Raw genomic sequence first — 18,555 nt, forward strand, 5'->3', positions numbered from 1 at the left:
GAGCTTTTATGTAGAACCTGCATTATATTATGCCACAGTAGCACGATGCAGTGTTTAGCTGAAAAGAATGTATCGTGCCTTAAAATTGAAATGATGCCTACTGTTAACACTGTCTAATTTATATTACAGGAGCAACCAAAAGCACAAATCATGATTGGAATCTTCTTGTGCTAGATTTGTACAAGCACATAAAATGACATTGTCCAAACTCCTAAGAGTTTACAGACTAATTCAAGACATAATAAATGAGTGGCCAATTAACAATAGCAGGAGAGAGGGAAGGAGGAAAAACAAGGGTATAGTAATGAAAAAATGAGGCTTTTTTAGTCAGTCTGTAATTCAAGATTCTAAATAAATAAGTAAATAATCAGTTGGAATCATTAAACTATTGTGTGGAGTGTGTGTAAAACACTGCAATGAGTAGATGGGCTTCTGATTTTGTCAGTCCAAGGAGAATGTAGAATTTGCCTACTTCTGTTAAGTAAAGTAATCAGAGACAAGGTAGGTAAGGGGTATTATCTTTTATTGGACAACTGTGAAAGCCTTTACCTCACCTGCCTTGTGTGTCTCATATCCTGGGACCAATGGGGCTTACAATAGTACTGCAAATAAGTAAAGTAATCTGCTGCAATGGAACTGTATACCTTACATAATTTATGTACGCTTAACCCAACATATTCATTGTATTTTTATACCACAATTTTTGCTTTGGGAATGTACTAAAATTTTGTCTACATTTTACGTTCTGATAAGGTACCAGTTAAATCTGATTATGGCTCTTCCTTTAAATGTATCACTCATAGCATCTCTGCCATATTTTATAATTTCTGCATAGAGTGATTTCATTATGTATATGTATCTGTCCAGGCAGTTTCTTTCTTGCCAGTAATTTTTTAATTTCCTTAGGCTGGTAGAAAATAAGGGCTTGTTCACACTTGCAAATGTACTGAAATAGCTGTTCCAGAATAAGTATTCCAGAGTAGTTATTTTGGTATAAACTCCCGTTTACACACTAATTCTCGTATATGAGTGCCTTTTAAATTCATTTATTCCAGAATAAGTATTCACACAGGGGCTTAGACCAAAATAACTATTCCCGAAAATGTCCAAATGTAGACAACCCTGAAGATAAAGGAACATACTCTGTGTCCAGCTTCCAGGCAGTTTCACGTCTTCTCCAGCTGGAGCAAAGATGCATTATCTTTCTGGGCTGATCTACACCAGAATTAATGATCATGTTTTAACACCTGTGAATGCATCAGAAAGTTCTAGTGTAGACAAGAATACAGTCATAATAATAGTCATTTTAACTGGTCAAAGTTAACTGTAGTGTCCTTGTATGTACTAAAGCTTTAATTTGTTAATAAACGTGTTTTAATTCAAATGTAGACATGATTATGTACGGTACCTAACAAGAATGTTTTGAGGCTTACTTCACATTAGTTTGCCATGTGCTTTTTGATATTTGGTGCTATGGTGCTTTGACCCAATCTGTAAGAATTTCAAGTGTTCAGCATCTGATTAGTGCTAAGTAGTTGTTTATAAGCATTCATAGGTAAGTATCTTCCTTGGAATTTCATCATGCTAAATATGAAGTGTGTGTGTCTTGGGACAAGTTGGCATGCTTTGTATGGTTTTAGTTAAAGTACATTGAATGGTTGGTAGCCATACAGCTAAGGCAGAAGAACATGTGTGGAAAGTGTTATGCTGTGTACTTTTACATGGCTACATGTGTTTGGGAGCTACCTTGGGACTTGCACATTTCAGGCTGTGTGCTTTTGAGAAATCTGCAGAATCTTAGTACACCTCTACCCCGCTATAATGCGACTCGATATAACACAGGTCCGCGTATAACGTGGTAGCAGCGTGGCTCCGGCAGTGCTTTAAAGGGTCCGGGGCTCCGGCTGCTGCAGGGATCCTCGGGCCCTTTAAATCACGCAGAGCCCTGCCGCTGCTACCTCGGGACTGTGGCAGCAGGACTCACCAGCGATTTAAAGGGCCTGGGCTCCCCACAGTGGCCGGAATCGAGAGCTCTTTAAATCACTGCTGGAGTCCCGCCACTGCTACCCCGGGGCTGTGGCAGCAGGGCTTGCTGGCGATTTAAAGGGCCTGGGGCTTCCCGCAGCAGCTGTAGCCTGGAGCTCTTTAAGTCACCGCTGGAACCCTGCTGCCCCTAATGCGATATAACGTGGTTTCAGATATAATACAGTAGGGATTTTTGGCTCCCCACGACCACGTTACAGCAGGGTAGAGGTGTACTAAAAAGAGATATTGAATAGTATATTAGGGGGTTGTGCTCCATCCCTCAGCATCTCATTCTTTGTACTGCAGTCTCAGAGAACGCTGCTTCATTTCCTTCTCAAAGAGTGAAGCGAGCATGGCTACTTTTGTAAGGGAAAAGATTAAATTGATATGTAAAATGGCCCAGAATGAAGGGTTAAGTAAAATTAAATATACCTATGTGCACTAGGCTCTTGTCAGGGTTGGGAGCAAATGAGATTTTATCTGAATGCCTGGAGTCTTGACAGCCAGCAGAGAAGCAATCCTATTCAAGACTGAGCTGTAATTTTGTATAATTTTTTCCTAGTTCACTGCTTCTTGGATTTTTAGCCCTATTTCAAATACTATGTATTCTTAGCCAACAGTGCATATCAACTAGTGGCCTTTGTGTTTTGTGACTGTATAACATATAGTAGAATTATTTTATGCTTTATATTTCAGCGATAGACGTTTGCTACAACCTGCTCAGGTATGTGACATTTTCAAAGGAGTTATATTGGTCATCTGCTACTTCATGATGCACTATGTTGACTACTCTATGATGTACCATCTGATAAGAGGACAGTCTGTCATAAAACTCTACATCATCTACAACATGCTGGAGGTAAGGGCATTGGTATCAAAAGGAAATGTCAAAGTATGCTTTCTTTCAGGATATCTAATATAACATATTGTTATGACTTTTGTACTTTGTACATCTCTCTAATATAGTAAGTAGAAAGATGTTAAACCTCAAGGTGGACTTTAACATATAGTAAAATAGATGTGGACATGAAAATATCTATAAGAGATGCTTCCATAAAACAGGGCGCAAGAACTTTGTTATACATACTCTTTCATAAATCTGTTTCCTGTAATGCAGTCAGAGTTAATTAAGTTAAATAAAAATTGAGGAAGAGAGAAAGTGAGAAATAGAAAACAGAGAAGAGACTGAAACTTGAAATGCAAGAGTCAGAGACTGATAGTTTGAAAAAATTATTTGGAATAGGAAGAGCTTCTGAGAAGGTTTTGCCCACTAGTGGCAAAATCCTATGGAAGAAAAAAGAAAAGGCAAAAGGTAGATTAAATTTATCTATTTAATTTTTCTTTTTAAAAATGTGCCTTTTAGTATGCTTAGACTTGTCTACAAAAACCAAAATCGATACTTTCAACCTCTCCCAATCCATACCATCAGAGAAAAGTCTGAGTGCATGGATAGAGTTTCTGCCATGAGTTTAGAGGAGTGTTAGAGAAACAGGGGAGGGAAGCAGAGGGAGAGAACGTTTATGAGGCAGAATAAAGGGAAATCCTGGAAAAACTCAAAAGTATTTGTGTAACGGGGTTTATGCACCACTGTGGCACCAGCTGCTGGCTTTCTTGGGAGTTAGCTCTGTGCCCTCTTCAGGTGGTGTCTCACCACCGTCACTCCTGCTCTAGGATCCATGTTTCTCCAAAGACTGTGGCATCCTCTTGGCCCTGATTGGCTGCTCCTTTCAGCCTTTCTCTAATTGGCTGCCTCTTGCACAGCCTTCTTGCGCTCTGTTAACCCCTTAGAGCCCAGTGTGGAGCAGGCACCCTGTCACAATCTGTTTTTGTATTATTCATTATTAATATAAAGCTTTTGGACAACTGTGCTTTTACAACTGTGATTTTCTTATCACTAAAATGTAGTGAACAATAGTAAATAACATTTAAGAAGTAGTAGTTGGATAAGGCTTGAATCTGACTCCAGATCTGCATATCTGTAGCATGTAAGTGGCATAACGTGTTTAAGGGGATACTACAGCTTCTCTTGTTCTGCCAGGATACTATAGTGTTCCTAATAGTCCTTGAATAATTAGTATGATACAGATGTCTAACAAACCTTTGAGGATTATTGAGATCGGGCCGTGGTTTGTCCAAAATCTAGAGATTTTGGTTCTAGACATGAGTTATTCCCTACTGCTGTTTGAAAATAATGAATAAGAAGCACATTTCATAACCACAATATTAATACACTTCCTGAAATAAGCAATCTATGTTAGTTACCTTGGATGTTTAGTTGTTAAGGCTTTCTTGCCTTGCAAATAATTTTTTTTAATTACTACTTTTAAATAATCTGGAAATCAAAATGCAAAATTCAGCACTCTGAGATCATGTGGACTGTGACATTCTAGGAGACATTCATCCACATACAGTTTCTTAATCTCTGACAGTATGAGTGATCATGATTTAGTAAGTAAATCCAAGTATGATACAACTTATTAATGCTCAAAATAGTTCATTTCATTTCAGTTTAACTGTTTCAAAACAGTGATGGCTACTTATTACAAATTGTAAAAGGAGACTTCCGTATTTTGCTCAGAGAAACAGAAGGCGTATGTCATCCCATCACTGAGTTAACAGAGGGAGAGTTTGTGTGGCTTTACCTGAATCCAAGCAGAACCAATAGTGCACTTCCCTGCTCGAGAGCAAGGAAATAGTTTCTGCTGATCTGAATTCTGTGTTCTGATACTGCTCATAGCTACTGTGGTTAGCAAAGCAAACTCCCTTTAATTTCAGTGGAGAAGGATCCAACTAGAAAGTGTATTGGATTTCTTTGATCTGCCATGAATAACTTCATGCCTAGCAGAGCAGGAAAAATGATTTCTGCAGGCTTTTTACAAGCCTAAATCACAGAAGGAAACAGAGGGTCCTAGGTCCCACTCAGCATACTTGCTGGGAGCATGTTTCCATTTTACCCAAACACAGATCTGCCACTAGTAGTACACCTTTCAAGTTGCCCGTATAGGAATAGACACCTCTTAATTATTTTTTTTAAAAGGCAATAACCAGACTTACATTTGTATCAAAATATACTTAACTCAAATTTCTCATTTTGAAATTTTAATTTGGAGAAATGATTAGACTGACAAAGATGTTTACAATGATGTTTTCGGCTGTCTCTGGGTCAGAGAAAATTGTCCTGCAAATGGATTTGATAGAAATAAAAAACTTCCAAATAATGTGCTGAATGCCACCCCAATAACCAGACTAAGGGGTGCGTTCAGCCCAGTTGGCTTAAAATGACGCTTTTCTTTTTTTAGATTCAGACCCACCGGCTCCTGCTCCTTATGAAGCCCCAGCGTGTGTTATGCTGGTGACACAACATTCACCATGGAACTCTACTGGAGCCTGGAGCCGGCATATAGGGTTTAGGTAAGTCCACTTTAAAAAACCCCACAATATTGCGTGGTGTTTCCTTGTTTTATACCCTAAGAGCTAAAGATACTTAAATGTTAAAAGAAAAGACACCTTTTAAACCCCCCGCAATATTGTGCGCAAAACCAAACTTACCTGACTCCTTAAGTATTCTATAGTGGGTGCCACTTCACCAAAGTGCATGATGAGGCATCACATGGAGCTGGAGCAAGGGGTTGTTGACCACCTTCACTGAGAAAAGTAAAAAGCCGAAAACAGTGCCATTGTAAATATCCTTTTGAATTAATCTAATTCTTTTTCTAATTCAAAATTTCAAGCTGCTAAATTTGAAATAACTCAGAGTAGGAGATTCTGTTGTCATAATGCGGTGAGGGTAGGCAGTTAATAACTAAATGCTACTCTTAAGTGTCTTCTTTGGGACATTCAGCATATAACTACCATTTGCTGTTTTGGTCACATCTTCACCTTTAAGTTTTTTTAGTGGTACTAAATAATAAGTGTTAGCTTGAGAGTTTGTTGAACTTTTCTAATTTCCGTCAGACGTTGCTCTTCAATAACTTTTTAAAAATTGAGTAATAACAGCTTAAAAAAAAAGCATTGAGCCCTGGCTGACTTTACGTTGTTCTATGAAAAACCTTTTAGTTAATTGTGGCAGTGCTTGCTTGTATATCTTCTGTTCTACTCTGATATTACTGCTTATAGCCTTTACTTGTCTAAAGTTGTCATTTTTAGTTTACAAAAGAACAGCTGAATGAAGCATTAATCTTAATACCTTTTATGACAGTGTTTTTTATATCACAATCTTATAGTTTAATAAGGAATGGTAATATATTAGTGTTGTCATATTTATCTGTTTACTTGGGTCAGCCTCGTAAGAGATGGAAAATACTTATTAATTCAGCCAAACATGCTCTATGAATATAGAATTGTTCTCTAAAGTACATCCTCCAGTGCTTTGTTCATTTTAATTTAAAATATTCCAGACTTGTATGTATGTGCTGGAGGAAGAGATTCCATCAATTCTCTTCTGAACTGCTTTCAATTTGGCAATATCTCCAGTTGCTGAGAACTAAATTTAATCATCTGGACCTTTCTTGCTGCTGTATTGAATAGCAAACTTGTGTAATTTGCTACACATGATTATTACTGCATTCCTATCAGAATCGTTGCTTTCTGGGTTCTTCCTCCCCCATTGCATATATATTTCAGATTGCATTTCCTCAGATGTCTGCAGTTTTCCAAATCCGCTCTCATGTTATGTTCTGCCCATTTTTCTAATCCCTCTAGATCCCTTTGTGTCATTTTTCTGTCCTCTTTGGTATTTGTAATTCCTTTAAATGTTATCTGAATTTGTGCCAGTCATTCTGTGCTCCAGGGCATTAGTGAAGGTGTTATATGAACAGACCAAATGCCAATCTTTGCCATACCCCCCACTAGACATCTCCTCCCTCTTCCCCCATCTTGACACTTCGCTGTTTATCATTACCTTTTCCTTCATTCTTTTAAAATATTTGGAAAAAAAGAGATGCAGGCTGACTTTGTGGCATGATAGTGAACATGTTGATTTGTGAAAGAAGTTTGAATTGCAGTCTGCCACTAACCACGGGCTGCCATAGCTGCAGTTTTTGCCAGGGCCCAGGATTTCATGTCCATAAGTACATAAGAATGGCCATACTGGGTCAGGTCCATCTAGCCCAGTATCCTATCTTCTGACAGTGGCCAGAGCAAGATGCTAGAGGGGATGAAAAGAACAGGGATGTCAGTCATCCATCCCTGGTTGTCCAGTCTCAGCTTCTGGCAATTGGAGGTTTAGGGACATCCAGAGCGTGGGGTTGCATCTCTGACCACCTTGGCTAATAGCCATTGATGGAGCTATCCTCTATGAACTTACCTAATTATTTTTGATCCAGTTATATGTTTGGCCTTCACAACATTCTGTGGCAACATGTTCCACGGGTTGACTGCATTGTGTGGAGAAGTACTTCCTTTTGTTTTAAACATGCTGTGTATTAATTTCATTGGGTAACCACTGATTCTTGTGTTATGTGAAAGGGTAAATAATATTTCCTTATTCTCTTTCTCCACACCATTCGTGATTTTACAGACCCCTATCATATCCCCCCTTAGTCATGTCTTTTCTAAACTGAATGTTCCCAGTCTTTTTAATCTCTCCTTGTATGGCAGTTGTTCCATACTCCCTAATAATTTTTGTTGCCTTTCTCTGTAACTTTTTCAATTCTGATCTATCTTTTAGAGATGAGGCAATCAGAACTGCATGCATTATTCAAGGCATGGGTGTATCATGGATTTATATAGTGGCATTATGATATGTTCTGTTTGATGTTTCCCTTTCCTAATGGTTCCTAATGTTCTGCTTTTTTGACTGCCATGATGTCTCCAAGATCTTTCTTGAGTGGTAACAGCTAATTTAGACCCCATCATTTTGTATTTATAGTTGAGATTATTTTTTCCAATGTGCGTTGCTTTGCGCTTATCAAGTAGATGTCCAGTGCCAGAGTAAGTCCTGCTGAAAGAGAGAGATGGTGGGGTTAGGGAAGAGTAGACCATTTAGGAATGTGAACAAGGCAACTGTAACATAGCACTGGGAAAACTTCGCAGTGGAATGATGTGTCCAAAAAAGGAAAATCATATGGAAAAAAAATTGTGCCTCTAAGGCCCTTTTTGTGGGTTGAGCTTTAACTATTGCAATGTATTAAAATGACTTATTTTAATAGGAGAAGCAATGTTTTAAAATATTAAAAGGTCTCTCTCTTTAGGTGGCCGATCGCCTGTTTTCCTCTTTTGGGCAAGATATTTTGGATGCCCTTTATTGGACAGCTACTGAACCTAAGGAGAGAAAAAGAGCTCATATAGGTGTGATTCCTCACTTTTTCATGGCAGTGCTGTATGTCTGTATCCTTCCTTGCTTTTTGTCAGAATTAATTGCAACAATTTTCTTTAGCTTGTTGTACATTAGGTTAAAGAATTTCTCAGTAAATTAAAATAAGAATAATTTAAAAACAGAATTGTGTAAAAATTATTTGAATATGTTTCTGGGCGTGCCTGAAATTACATATTCACATTCATTTTCAGAATAAGATTTACAGTACTTCATTTTTTAAAAGTGAATTGAAACACTTTTAACCTGCCAAGATGTGAGTTAAGGGTTGTATTTCTCATGCAGCAGTTGATGATCTTGCTAACACCAAAAGTGGAGCAAATGGAAACAAATGGACTCTGAATGAATATTGATTGTGCTTACACTTAAGTATTTTCTCACAAGAGGTTTTTAAAACAGCAATTTTACTAGCTTCGGTACAGCATAATTGCCCTCCTAATTTGAAAATATTTGTTTGGAAAAAATATAACTCTAATAATTATTTTTGCTTCCCTCCTCCAGCTCTAGGGTTTTTTCTATTTTTGTCACTAGATTAAATACACTCATATATTGCATTACTCCTGATGTTGCCCCATGCAGCCATGCAACAGTGTTGTTCTTTAAGTGAGGAGGTTGGCTTGAGGTGCCCTTCAGAGCAGCTTGTCTGTCCATCTTCCTGACTTTCAAATTGGGTTATAGAAGCAAGAAACTTTTTATAAGGCAGAAATTCGTATATTCTTTATGGTAGTGTCTTCTAATGTCAATAAAGAATGGAAGTGGTTCTTATTTCTTTGTCATTGTCATAAACAGATAAGAAAAGTTAATAGCACAGAAGTACTTTATATCTCTTTAACTATAAAGGGTTAACAAGTTCAGTAAGCCTGGCTGTCACCTGACCAGAGGACCGATCAGGAGACAGGATACTTTCAAATCTTGAGGGAGGGAAGTTTTTGTGCTGTGCTGTTAGTTTCGGTTGTTGTTCACTCTGGGGGCTCAGAGGGATCAGATGTGCAACCAGGTTTCTCTCCAATACAGGCTCTTATAAGTTCAGACTAGTGAGTACTAGGTAGATAGAGCGAGTTAGGCTTATGGTTGTTTTCTTTATTTGCAAGTGTGTATTTGGTTGGAAGAAGTTCAAATGTGTATTTGGCTGAAAGGAGTTCAAATTGATATTTTGCTGAAAAGATTTTAATTTGTACTTGTATACTTAGGCTGGGAGGGTGTTCCCAATGTCTATAGCTGAAAGACCCTGTACCTATTCCATTTTTTTTAAATTTACAAAGATAACTTTTACTGTTTTTTCTCTCTTTAATTAAAAGCTTTTCTTGTTTAAGAACCTGATTGTTTTTTTTATTCTGGTGTGAGACCCCAGGGGACTGGGTCTGGATCCATCAGGGAATTGGTAGGGAGAAAGGAGGGAAGGGGGAGAGAGGCTAATTTCTCTCTGTGTCAGGATTACTTTCTCTCTCAGGAAGAGTCTGGGAGGGGGAAAGAGAAGGAGGGAGGAAGGTGAATTGTCCTCTCTGTTTTGTGATTCAAGGAGTTTGAATCACAGTGATCTTTCAGGGTAACCCAGGGAGGGGAAGCCTGGGAGAGGCAACGGTGAGGGAAAGGGTTTACTTTCCTTGTGTCAAGATCCAGAGGGCCTGGGTCTTGGGGTTCCCCGGGCAAGGTTTTGTGGGGACCAGAGTGTACCAGGCACTGGAATTCCTGGTTGGTGGCAGCGCTACAGGTTCTAAGCTGGTAATTGAGCTTAAAGGAATTCATGTTGATACCCCATCTTTTGGACGCTAAGGTTCAGAGTGGGGAATTGTACCATGACAGTCATGTTAAGTAAATCAAGGCAGAAGATTTTCTTATTCCATGCAGATGGGTTCCTAGATTTTCATTTGTTGATATAGGGTGAATTGGGAGAAGAGTCCAATAGATGTTTGTTTCTTCAAAAATAATTAAGTGCAGTGTTGTCTGCCACTTAGCCCTGCATTTTTCCCTATTGAATTCTATGGGCCCATTTCAGTCTCTTACTCAACTTCCAGAGAGGAAAGAATCATAGAGCCATAGAAATGAAGGGCTGGAAGGGACCTCGAGAAGTTTTCTAGTCCATTCCTCTGCACGGAGGCAGGACCACGTATACCCAGACTGTCCCTGACAGGTGTTTGTTCTAACCTGTTCTTAAAAACCTCTGGAGGTTCCCCAACCAACCTTGGAAGCCTATTCAAGTGCTTAACTATCCTTATACTTCGAGAGCTTTTCCTGGAATGTTTCTTGGGAAGGGAAGGAGGCATATGAAAGTAAGAGGGAGCCCTCTCCTGCTTATTTTTCCTCATTGCTTTATTTATTATTAGACTTAAATTTCTTACTGCTTCTGCTATTTCACTGGCCTGCTTTTGTGGCAGCTCTTCTGGTGACATTTTTTCTCTGGGACTGACAAGATGTGGTGTCCCTAACTTAGATCAACAAGAGGTACAGAAACCAGCAGCAGTAATGATAGATCCAGAATTACTACATGCCAGATACAGTGTGCAATGGAGTTGTTACACACTCAGACTCCATCATCTCAAGTACTTTCACCCTATATTAACATTTCTCTTATGTGATGACATTGGGCTCTTTCAAAACAGGAAACTTTGATGCAACCTGGAACATGACCTGCAAAAGAATGCTGTTTCTTTCAGAGTCGAATGAGCTGCCTGGTAGAGGACTTCAGTGCCTTAACTTAATACTATGTGATTAATGTTGTAAAACGGTGTGGTATATTACAAGCATGCTGTGGAAATATAAGCAGTTCTGAAACTCACAGGTTTGAGTATAAGAAATTGCTGTAACTTAAAATCTTGTTACAGTGCTCATGTAAAAAGCATATCAACACACTGATGAAATCCTGGTCCCATTGAAGTCAATGAGAATTTTACCTCCGCAAGTACTATATAACTACTAATCTACTCCACTAATTAATTTTTCAATGATGCATGAAATATTTTTTATTTTCTATTAATTTTGAGGACAAAATAAGATCTTTGTCTGAATTTTTTTCAGTTTTGGATGATGCTAATATAATACAGTATAGAAATGTTCTTTTCAAATGTCATTTTCTTTAACACTGCTATTTTCAGTCTTGCATGCTATTCTTATAATGGTCCAAGCAACAACACTTAATGTAGCCTTCAACTCCCACAACAAGTCACTGCTTACCATCATGATGTCTAATAATGTAAGTATGAAGTAAATTTGATTTTTTCCTCAGAGTAATAAGCAAATGCGTGTAAATGAAAGAGATGAACAAGTGACACAGTGCATTTTAGCATCATTGTTCCACAGGACAAATTTGTAATGCTTAGAGAGTAGTATAACTTCATAATTTTTATATATACCCTCAGTTATCCTAAACATAGCATCTGAATAAATTTAAGTGTTTGATTCTTTGACTTTCAGTTAAAAAAAATTTAACATTCCATAGCACATGGATAATCTGTAATGAAGCTGTTTGTGTTTAAAATTGCAGTTCGTTGAAATAAAAGGAAGTGTTTTCAAGAAATTTGAGAAGAACAATCTTTTTCAAATGTCAAACAGTGGTATGTATATTTACGTAGGTCAGAAAAATATTGCTAATTCAAAATTTGTTGTTATTTCAAGTATAGTCTTCCATTATGTTTATGGTATTGATATAACAGCTATTATCTTGAAGTAGCTGTTGAGCACTCTGTATTTCTGTTAATGTAGACCTGAATTCCAGATCACCTCATTACTGCTTTGTTTAATAGGACTAAACCAAGAATTCAGTTTTAGGAACATTTATTTGCATAAATAACTGTTTGCACTTTAGTATCTAAATATGCCAGGAATCTGTCCATGCATTGTCTGTCTACTTAAATACACTCTCAAAATTCACGCATTTAACCTACTCAAATACCATTTAAGATTACTGCCAATTTCAGAAACCTCTGGTAGACCACTGTATTATTAAATACCACTTAATTGTGCCTTGTTAGTAAGTATTCTGGCATCTTTGCTAGGTTAGTGATCACTGAGGCTTATGTGCATATCACAATATCTTGTTTTATTCTGGTAAGCAAACAATGTAATGAAAAAAATGTACTTTGAGAGAGTATATTATGAAATCATGGTAGTTTTTAGAGCATGTCAGAAAGAACCATAGATCTGCATGTTAGATAAAATTAAGACCACAAGAGGTTTAGGTCTTGTCTATGTGATATGTTAGTCCATGCTAGAGGGATGTAAATTCTAGTGCACACTAGTATGTTGCTCACCAATTGACCTGTGTAGACCATGTTCATGCACACTAAAAGTTTCCTACTGGATGTTACTGTAGTCCTGTTTCAAACGCTCACTCGAATTTTTCATGTAAGCCAGCAAGGTCAACTCAGACCAGTTAGTACACGACATGCTAATGTACACTAATTTATACCCCTCTAGTGCAAACTAACACACTGTATAGACACACCCTTAAAGAACACAACTGTGTATCTGGTATTCGTGATTGTGTTGCTGAATGTATTGAAATTTGGAAACACTCTAGATTGGAAAGATTGTCCCGGGAAGAGACGTCTCAACTATCCTTTGACTTAAGTACCTTTGTCATAATATTTCAGATGGCCAGTAGAAATTTTCATATTAATTTCAGTACCTAGTTAGGGAAAATATTTTTTTTTGATGCTTTGAGATATAGTATGATGTTGAAGTGGTGTTAAGGTCTCTTTATTCCTGATATCTCCTCATACAGGTGCAGTGCATTAACCTTAGAAAAAAGAATCTTTTGTTTCAGTTCTTCATTACATGCATATGTGATAGGCAAGCATTAAAATTAAAAATTACATATGAGTGCACAGATGCACACAATCACACTGTGACAGGTTAGATCACAGAACCCCCCTTGGGAACTGCAAGCTGATGTGCCAAGACTGCTTCTACCTCTGCCTTCCCTGCCAGCTCGGGGCCCCAGCACCCTGTCTTGCTGAGCCAGTCATGCCTGTCTGCTCCAGCAAAGACCCAGGGTCTGAATTACTTGCCCCAAAACTTTAGGTTTACCTGAAAGCAGCTAACAAAAGTGTTCCTGACTTTAACACTGAGATGCCCAAGTCCCAATGAGGTCTAATCCCAAATAAATCTGTTTTACCCTGTATAAAGCCTGTACAGGGTAAACTCATATCGTTTGCCCTCTATAACACTGATAGAGAGATATGCACAGTTGTTTTCTCCCCCAGGTATTAATACATACCTATACCTATCTCATAGAACTGGAAGGGACCCTGAAAAGTCATCAAGTCCAGTCCCCTGCCTTCACTAACAGGACCAAGTACTGATTTTTGCCCCAGATCCCTAAGTGGCCCCCTCAAGGATTGAACTCACAACCCTGGGTTTAGCAGGCCAATGCTCAAACCACTGAGCTTTCCCTCCCCCTAATACTGTGAGTTAATTAATAAGTAAAAAGTTATTTTATTAAATACAGAAAGTAGGATTTAAGTGGTTCCAAGTAGTAACAGACAGAACAAAGTTACCAAGCAAAATAAAATAAAACACGCAAATCTTATGTCTAATCAAACTGAATACAGATAATCTCACCCTCAGAGATGCTTCAGTAAGTTTTTTTCCCCAGACTGGGCACCTTCCAGGCCTGGGCACAATTCTTTCCCTTGGTACAGCTCTTTTTCCAGCTCAGGTGGCAGCTAGGGGATTCCTCATGATGTTTCCTCCCTTTGTTCTGTTCCACCCTTTATATATCTTTTGCATAAGGTGAGAATCCTTTGTCCTTCTCTGGGGGCTTGTCTACATCACAAAGTTGCAGCGCTGGTGACGGGGTTGCAGCGCTGCAACTTAGGAGGTGTACACATCTGCAGGGCACCACCAGCGCTGCAACTCCCTGTTTGCAGCGCTGGCCGTACACCCGTTTTGTCTCGGGTGTAGAGGATCCAGCGCTGGTGATCCAGCGCTGGTAATCAAGTATAGACACTAACCAGCGCTTTTCTTGACCTCCGTGGAATAAGCAGGTATCCCAGCATACCTGAGGAAGCCTCTGGTAATCAAGCTGGTCTCCTTCCCCGGCTTGCTCTCGCGTTCCCCGAACCCCGAGCAAGCAGGTCTCCTTCCCTGAGGTTTGCTGGGTGGTTCCGGGAACGCGAGAGCAAACCGCGGTGAAGCTGGTCTCCTTCCCCGGTTTGCTCTCGCGTTCCCCGAACCCCCGAGCAAGCAGGTCTCCTTCCCTGCGGTTTGCTGGGTGGTTCGGGGAACGCGAGAGCAAACCGCGGCGAAGCTGGTCTCCTTCCCCGGTTTGCTCTTGCGTTCCCCGAACAAGCAGGTCTCCTTCCCTGCGGTTTGCAGGGTGGTTCGGGGAACGCGAGAGCAAACCACGGCGAAGCTGGTCTCCTTTCCCAGTTTGCTCTCGCGTTCCCCGAACCCCCCTTGAAGCCGCCCAACAGCGCTGCAGTGTGGCCACATCTAACACCACTTGCAGTGCTGGTTGCTGTAAGTGTGGCCACTCTGCAGCGCTGGCCCTATACAGCTGTACTAATACAGCTGTAACAACCAGCGCTGCAAAATTGTAGATGTAGACATACCCTGGGTTCCGACCCCCTCCTTCTCAATGGAAAGACACCAGGTTAAAGATGGATTCCAGTTCAGGTGACATGATCACATGTGACTGCAAGACTTCATTGCCTACTTGCCAGCACACACACATACAGGAAGACTTCACATATGCAGGAAGACCACAGCCATCTTCAGACAATTGTCCTGGTTAATGGGAGTCATCAAGATTCCAAATCACCATTAATGGCCCACACTTTGCATAATTACAGTAGGCCCTCAGAGTTATATTTCATATTTCTAGTTTCAGATACAAGAGTGGTACATTTATACAACTAGGATGATCACACTAAGTAAATTATAAGCTTTGTAATGCTACCTTACAAGAGACCCTTTCCATGAAGCATATTCCAGTTACAGTATATTCAGTCATTAGCATATTTTTATAAAACCATATAGACGGCAACATCACGCATTAAATAAAAGGCTTTAATTTTTTTTGACACTCTCTCAACTTGTAAATGAAGAAGATACTTTCCTTTAAATCAGGCTTTAGTAAAGAAACTAAACCAATGACTAAGTGTAAAACTTTACGTAAAACGGATAATTTGAAGTGTTCCAAGAGTTAGATTTTAGCAAACTGCTTCATGATTTGAATATCTGACTTGTGTATGTGAGACACTAAGATCACAGCTCTGTCACAATCTTCACTTCTGGAGGGGAATATGTCTAGTGCAGGTGATTGGGTTCTTAGGTCAGCCAGTTACTTGCTTTATGACTCTGAACAAGATGATTTGCGTCTGCTTCAGTGACTTTATCCCTCTGGAAGATCGGTGTGATACTACTTCAGTTAATGTTGAGAGAATTAATGTTTTCATGGTGTCTTTAAATTGTTGGATAAGAGGTGATACATGAGTAAACATAGTAGAATAATAAAACGATAAATTTAAATAATTCTCCTATTACATTAAACTTGTCTTTTTTATTGGAAGTCTGTGAAAGCCAAAAAATTGATACTCTTCAGCCATGTCGGAAGAAACTCTTATCCTGTACTAGTGGTGATCATTTCTGGTGGCCAATTTTAAATATCAACTTTAGAGAATGAAATGTGATGTGTAATTAAAATCTGCTCAATGCAAGTCTTTGTGCACGTAAAACTGGATTGCTGGAATGTTCACAAAGTGAACATAAAAACGGATCTGAGCACGGCCAAAACAAATTCTCTCAAACTTGAGTGAATACTCAGAAAATATTTGCAATATTCACCCAGCTCGGTTTTTGTTTGGTCTTATGATTTTTAAGGTCCCAATCATGGTTTTCAAGTTAGATGAGTTCTACTTAAAATAGATTAGAGGCTGTGATGATCAACCATTTCTCATTTATTTCTTCTATTTTATTGTTGGGCACTGTTAGCAATAATCTGTAATGGCAATGTCAAGTTTTGCTCCTAGCCATGGGGTGAAGTGAGGCCATGCATTATGCCAGATGGGTATAGAAACAGATGAGTGCATGCAGGAGTGCACAAAACAACAGAGTTCATTCTCTTCAAATTGATAGCTAACTTTTCCTGAAATGATTCATAGAACTTTAATGAATCACCACATATTGTATGCCTAAAAAGAGGAAAAAAGCAAGTTTTCTAAGCTTTCCATGTGTGTTTAGAATTTCAGATGTACCATAATACTTTTCCAACAGTATAGATAGCTCTAAATTAATCACTGCAATTTGCAAATACTGGCTGGCAAATCAATTTGTTAGATTGTTTGTATATTTGGTAGTAGCCCCTTTCCACTTGTGGTTCGATAGCTTCAATTGCATGCAGTGAAACAGTGGCATATTTTGTGTTAGCTTACTGTGGAAATTCTGACTTGTATCATTAAAACATCAACGGGTATGTCTATACTTAAAATGCTACAGCAGCATAGCTGCAGTGCTTCAGTGTAGACACTGCCTATGGCAGCGGGAGGAGTTCTCCTGTCTGCATAAGTAATCCACCTCCCCGAGAGGCTGTAGCTGTCTACTCTGGGGGTTAGGTCGGTATAGCTATGTCTGTCAGGTCTGGTCTATGCTACAGACCTATACTGGTATAACTGCATCGCTCAGGGGTGAAAAATCCCCACCCCTGAGCGACATAGTTATACTGATCAAACACTCTGTAGATAGCGCTATGTTGGCAGGAGAGCTTCTCCCACTGACATAGCTACCACCTCTGGGGGTATGTATGTGTGGCTTAATTACACTTTATGTGTTCATTGAAGCTCTAGTGCTGCGCCAGTGCAGTGCTTTAAGTGTAGACTTGCCCTCAGGCATGTGGATTTTTCACATGCCTGAGAGCCGTAGCTATACCAATGGAAATAGCTAGGCTTGATCTATGCTAGTAACTTATATCAGTATAACTACATTGCTCGGGGGTGTATAATCCACACCCCTGAGCGGTGGCGTTATACTGACCTAATGCCCAATGTAGACAGGGCTATGTTGACGAGAGGGCTACTGCCTCTCAGGGAGGTGGAGTACCTTTACTGATGGGTGAAGCTGTCCCATCAGTGTAGGTAGCGTCGTCACTAAGCACTTTTTTTTTTTTTTGGTCTCTACTGCTGCCCGATTACATAGTTCTAGTTCCTAATGAAGTGTGTGGTTGACTGGTCAGTTCGTAACTCTGGTGTCCATAATGCTAAAGTTCTACTGAACGGGGTACAAAATGAATGTTGCATCCAAATATTACTAAATTATATATTGCGAAATGCAGTCTTTAAACCTAGTTCCAGAACAATTTGGTTAAATGCCTGAAGATTTTCCATAATTTAGCAACACTTTTCTTTCTTGACCCAACAGGTTTGCTGAAAGGATTGTGTCCCATGTTCTCTAGAAGCTCCAGTCCTTTCTAGCTCTATATAACAGCCTTGAGTAGATAAAGTGGTGTGTTCATTAACATGGTTTATATTACCTCATCAATACAGATGTGCAACTGTATTTCAGTTACAACATTTACAGTCAGTATCCCTTCCCCAGAGACAGGACCTGTTAATGTCTTATATTCCAAATCTTTGTTGACTGTGTCAAGAGAAGAGAGACAAGGCGGGTGAGATAATACCTTTATTGGACCAATTTCTGTTGGTGACAGAAAAGCTTTTGAGCTTACACAGAGTTCTTCAGGTGCTTGCATCTTGTCTCCTGGAACCAACATGTCTTAAACAACATGGCAAACAAATCTCAGGAGAATACTTTGATCCTAAAGGACCTTTAAGATGGATATAGAAATATTGTATATAAAAACTAGGGCTGTCAAGCAATTAAAAAAATTAATTGTGATTAATCCCACTGTTAAACAATAAGAGAAACAAAAATATTCAAATAAATGGTTGTTTTCTTCATTTTCAAATCTTTTGATTTCGATTACAACACAGAATACAAAGTGTACAGTGCTCACTTATATTTATTTTTATTACAAATATTTGCATTGTAAAAAACAAAAGAAATAATATTTTTCAATTTCCTTAAGTACTGTAGTGCAATTTCTTTATCCTGAAAGTTGAAATTACAGATGTAGAATTATGTACAAAAAAACCCTGCATTCAAAAATAAAACATTGTGAAACTTTAGAACCTAGAATGTCCACTCAGTCCTACTTCCTGTACAGCCAATCACTCAGATAAACAAGTTTGTTTACGTTTGCAGGAGACAGTGTTGCCCTCTTC

The 18,555-nt window shown here is 39.0% G+C and overlaps 1 protein-coding gene across 4 annotated transcripts in view; it reads left to right on the forward strand.

The window, feature by feature from the left end:
* TAPT1 (transmembrane anterior posterior transformation 1) overlaps window positions 1-18,555 on the forward strand; it is a 106,444-nt gene that overhangs the window by 51,996 nt on the left and 35,893 nt on the right. For all 4 annotated transcript variants that reach the window (XM_050947721.1, XM_050947722.1, XM_050947723.1 and 1 more), the window contains 4 exons: window positions 2,722-2,884; window positions 8,217-8,352; window positions 11,431-11,528; window positions 11,820-11,889. In XM_050947721.1, the coding sequence (XP_050803678.1) occupies window positions 2,722-2,884; window positions 8,217-8,352; window positions 11,431-11,528; window positions 11,820-11,889 (467 nt within the window). The remainder of the gene's footprint in view (window positions 1-2,721; window positions 2,885-8,216; window positions 8,353-11,430; window positions 11,529-11,819; window positions 11,890-18,555) is intronic.

The sequence above is a fragment of the Gopherus flavomarginatus genome, chromosome 3, assembly GCF_025201925.1.
Source record: "Gopherus flavomarginatus isolate rGopFla2 chromosome 3, rGopFla2.mat.asm, whole genome shotgun sequence".
In the NCBI taxonomy this organism is placed as follows: domain Eukaryota; kingdom Metazoa; phylum Chordata; order Testudines; family Testudinidae; genus Gopherus; species Gopherus flavomarginatus.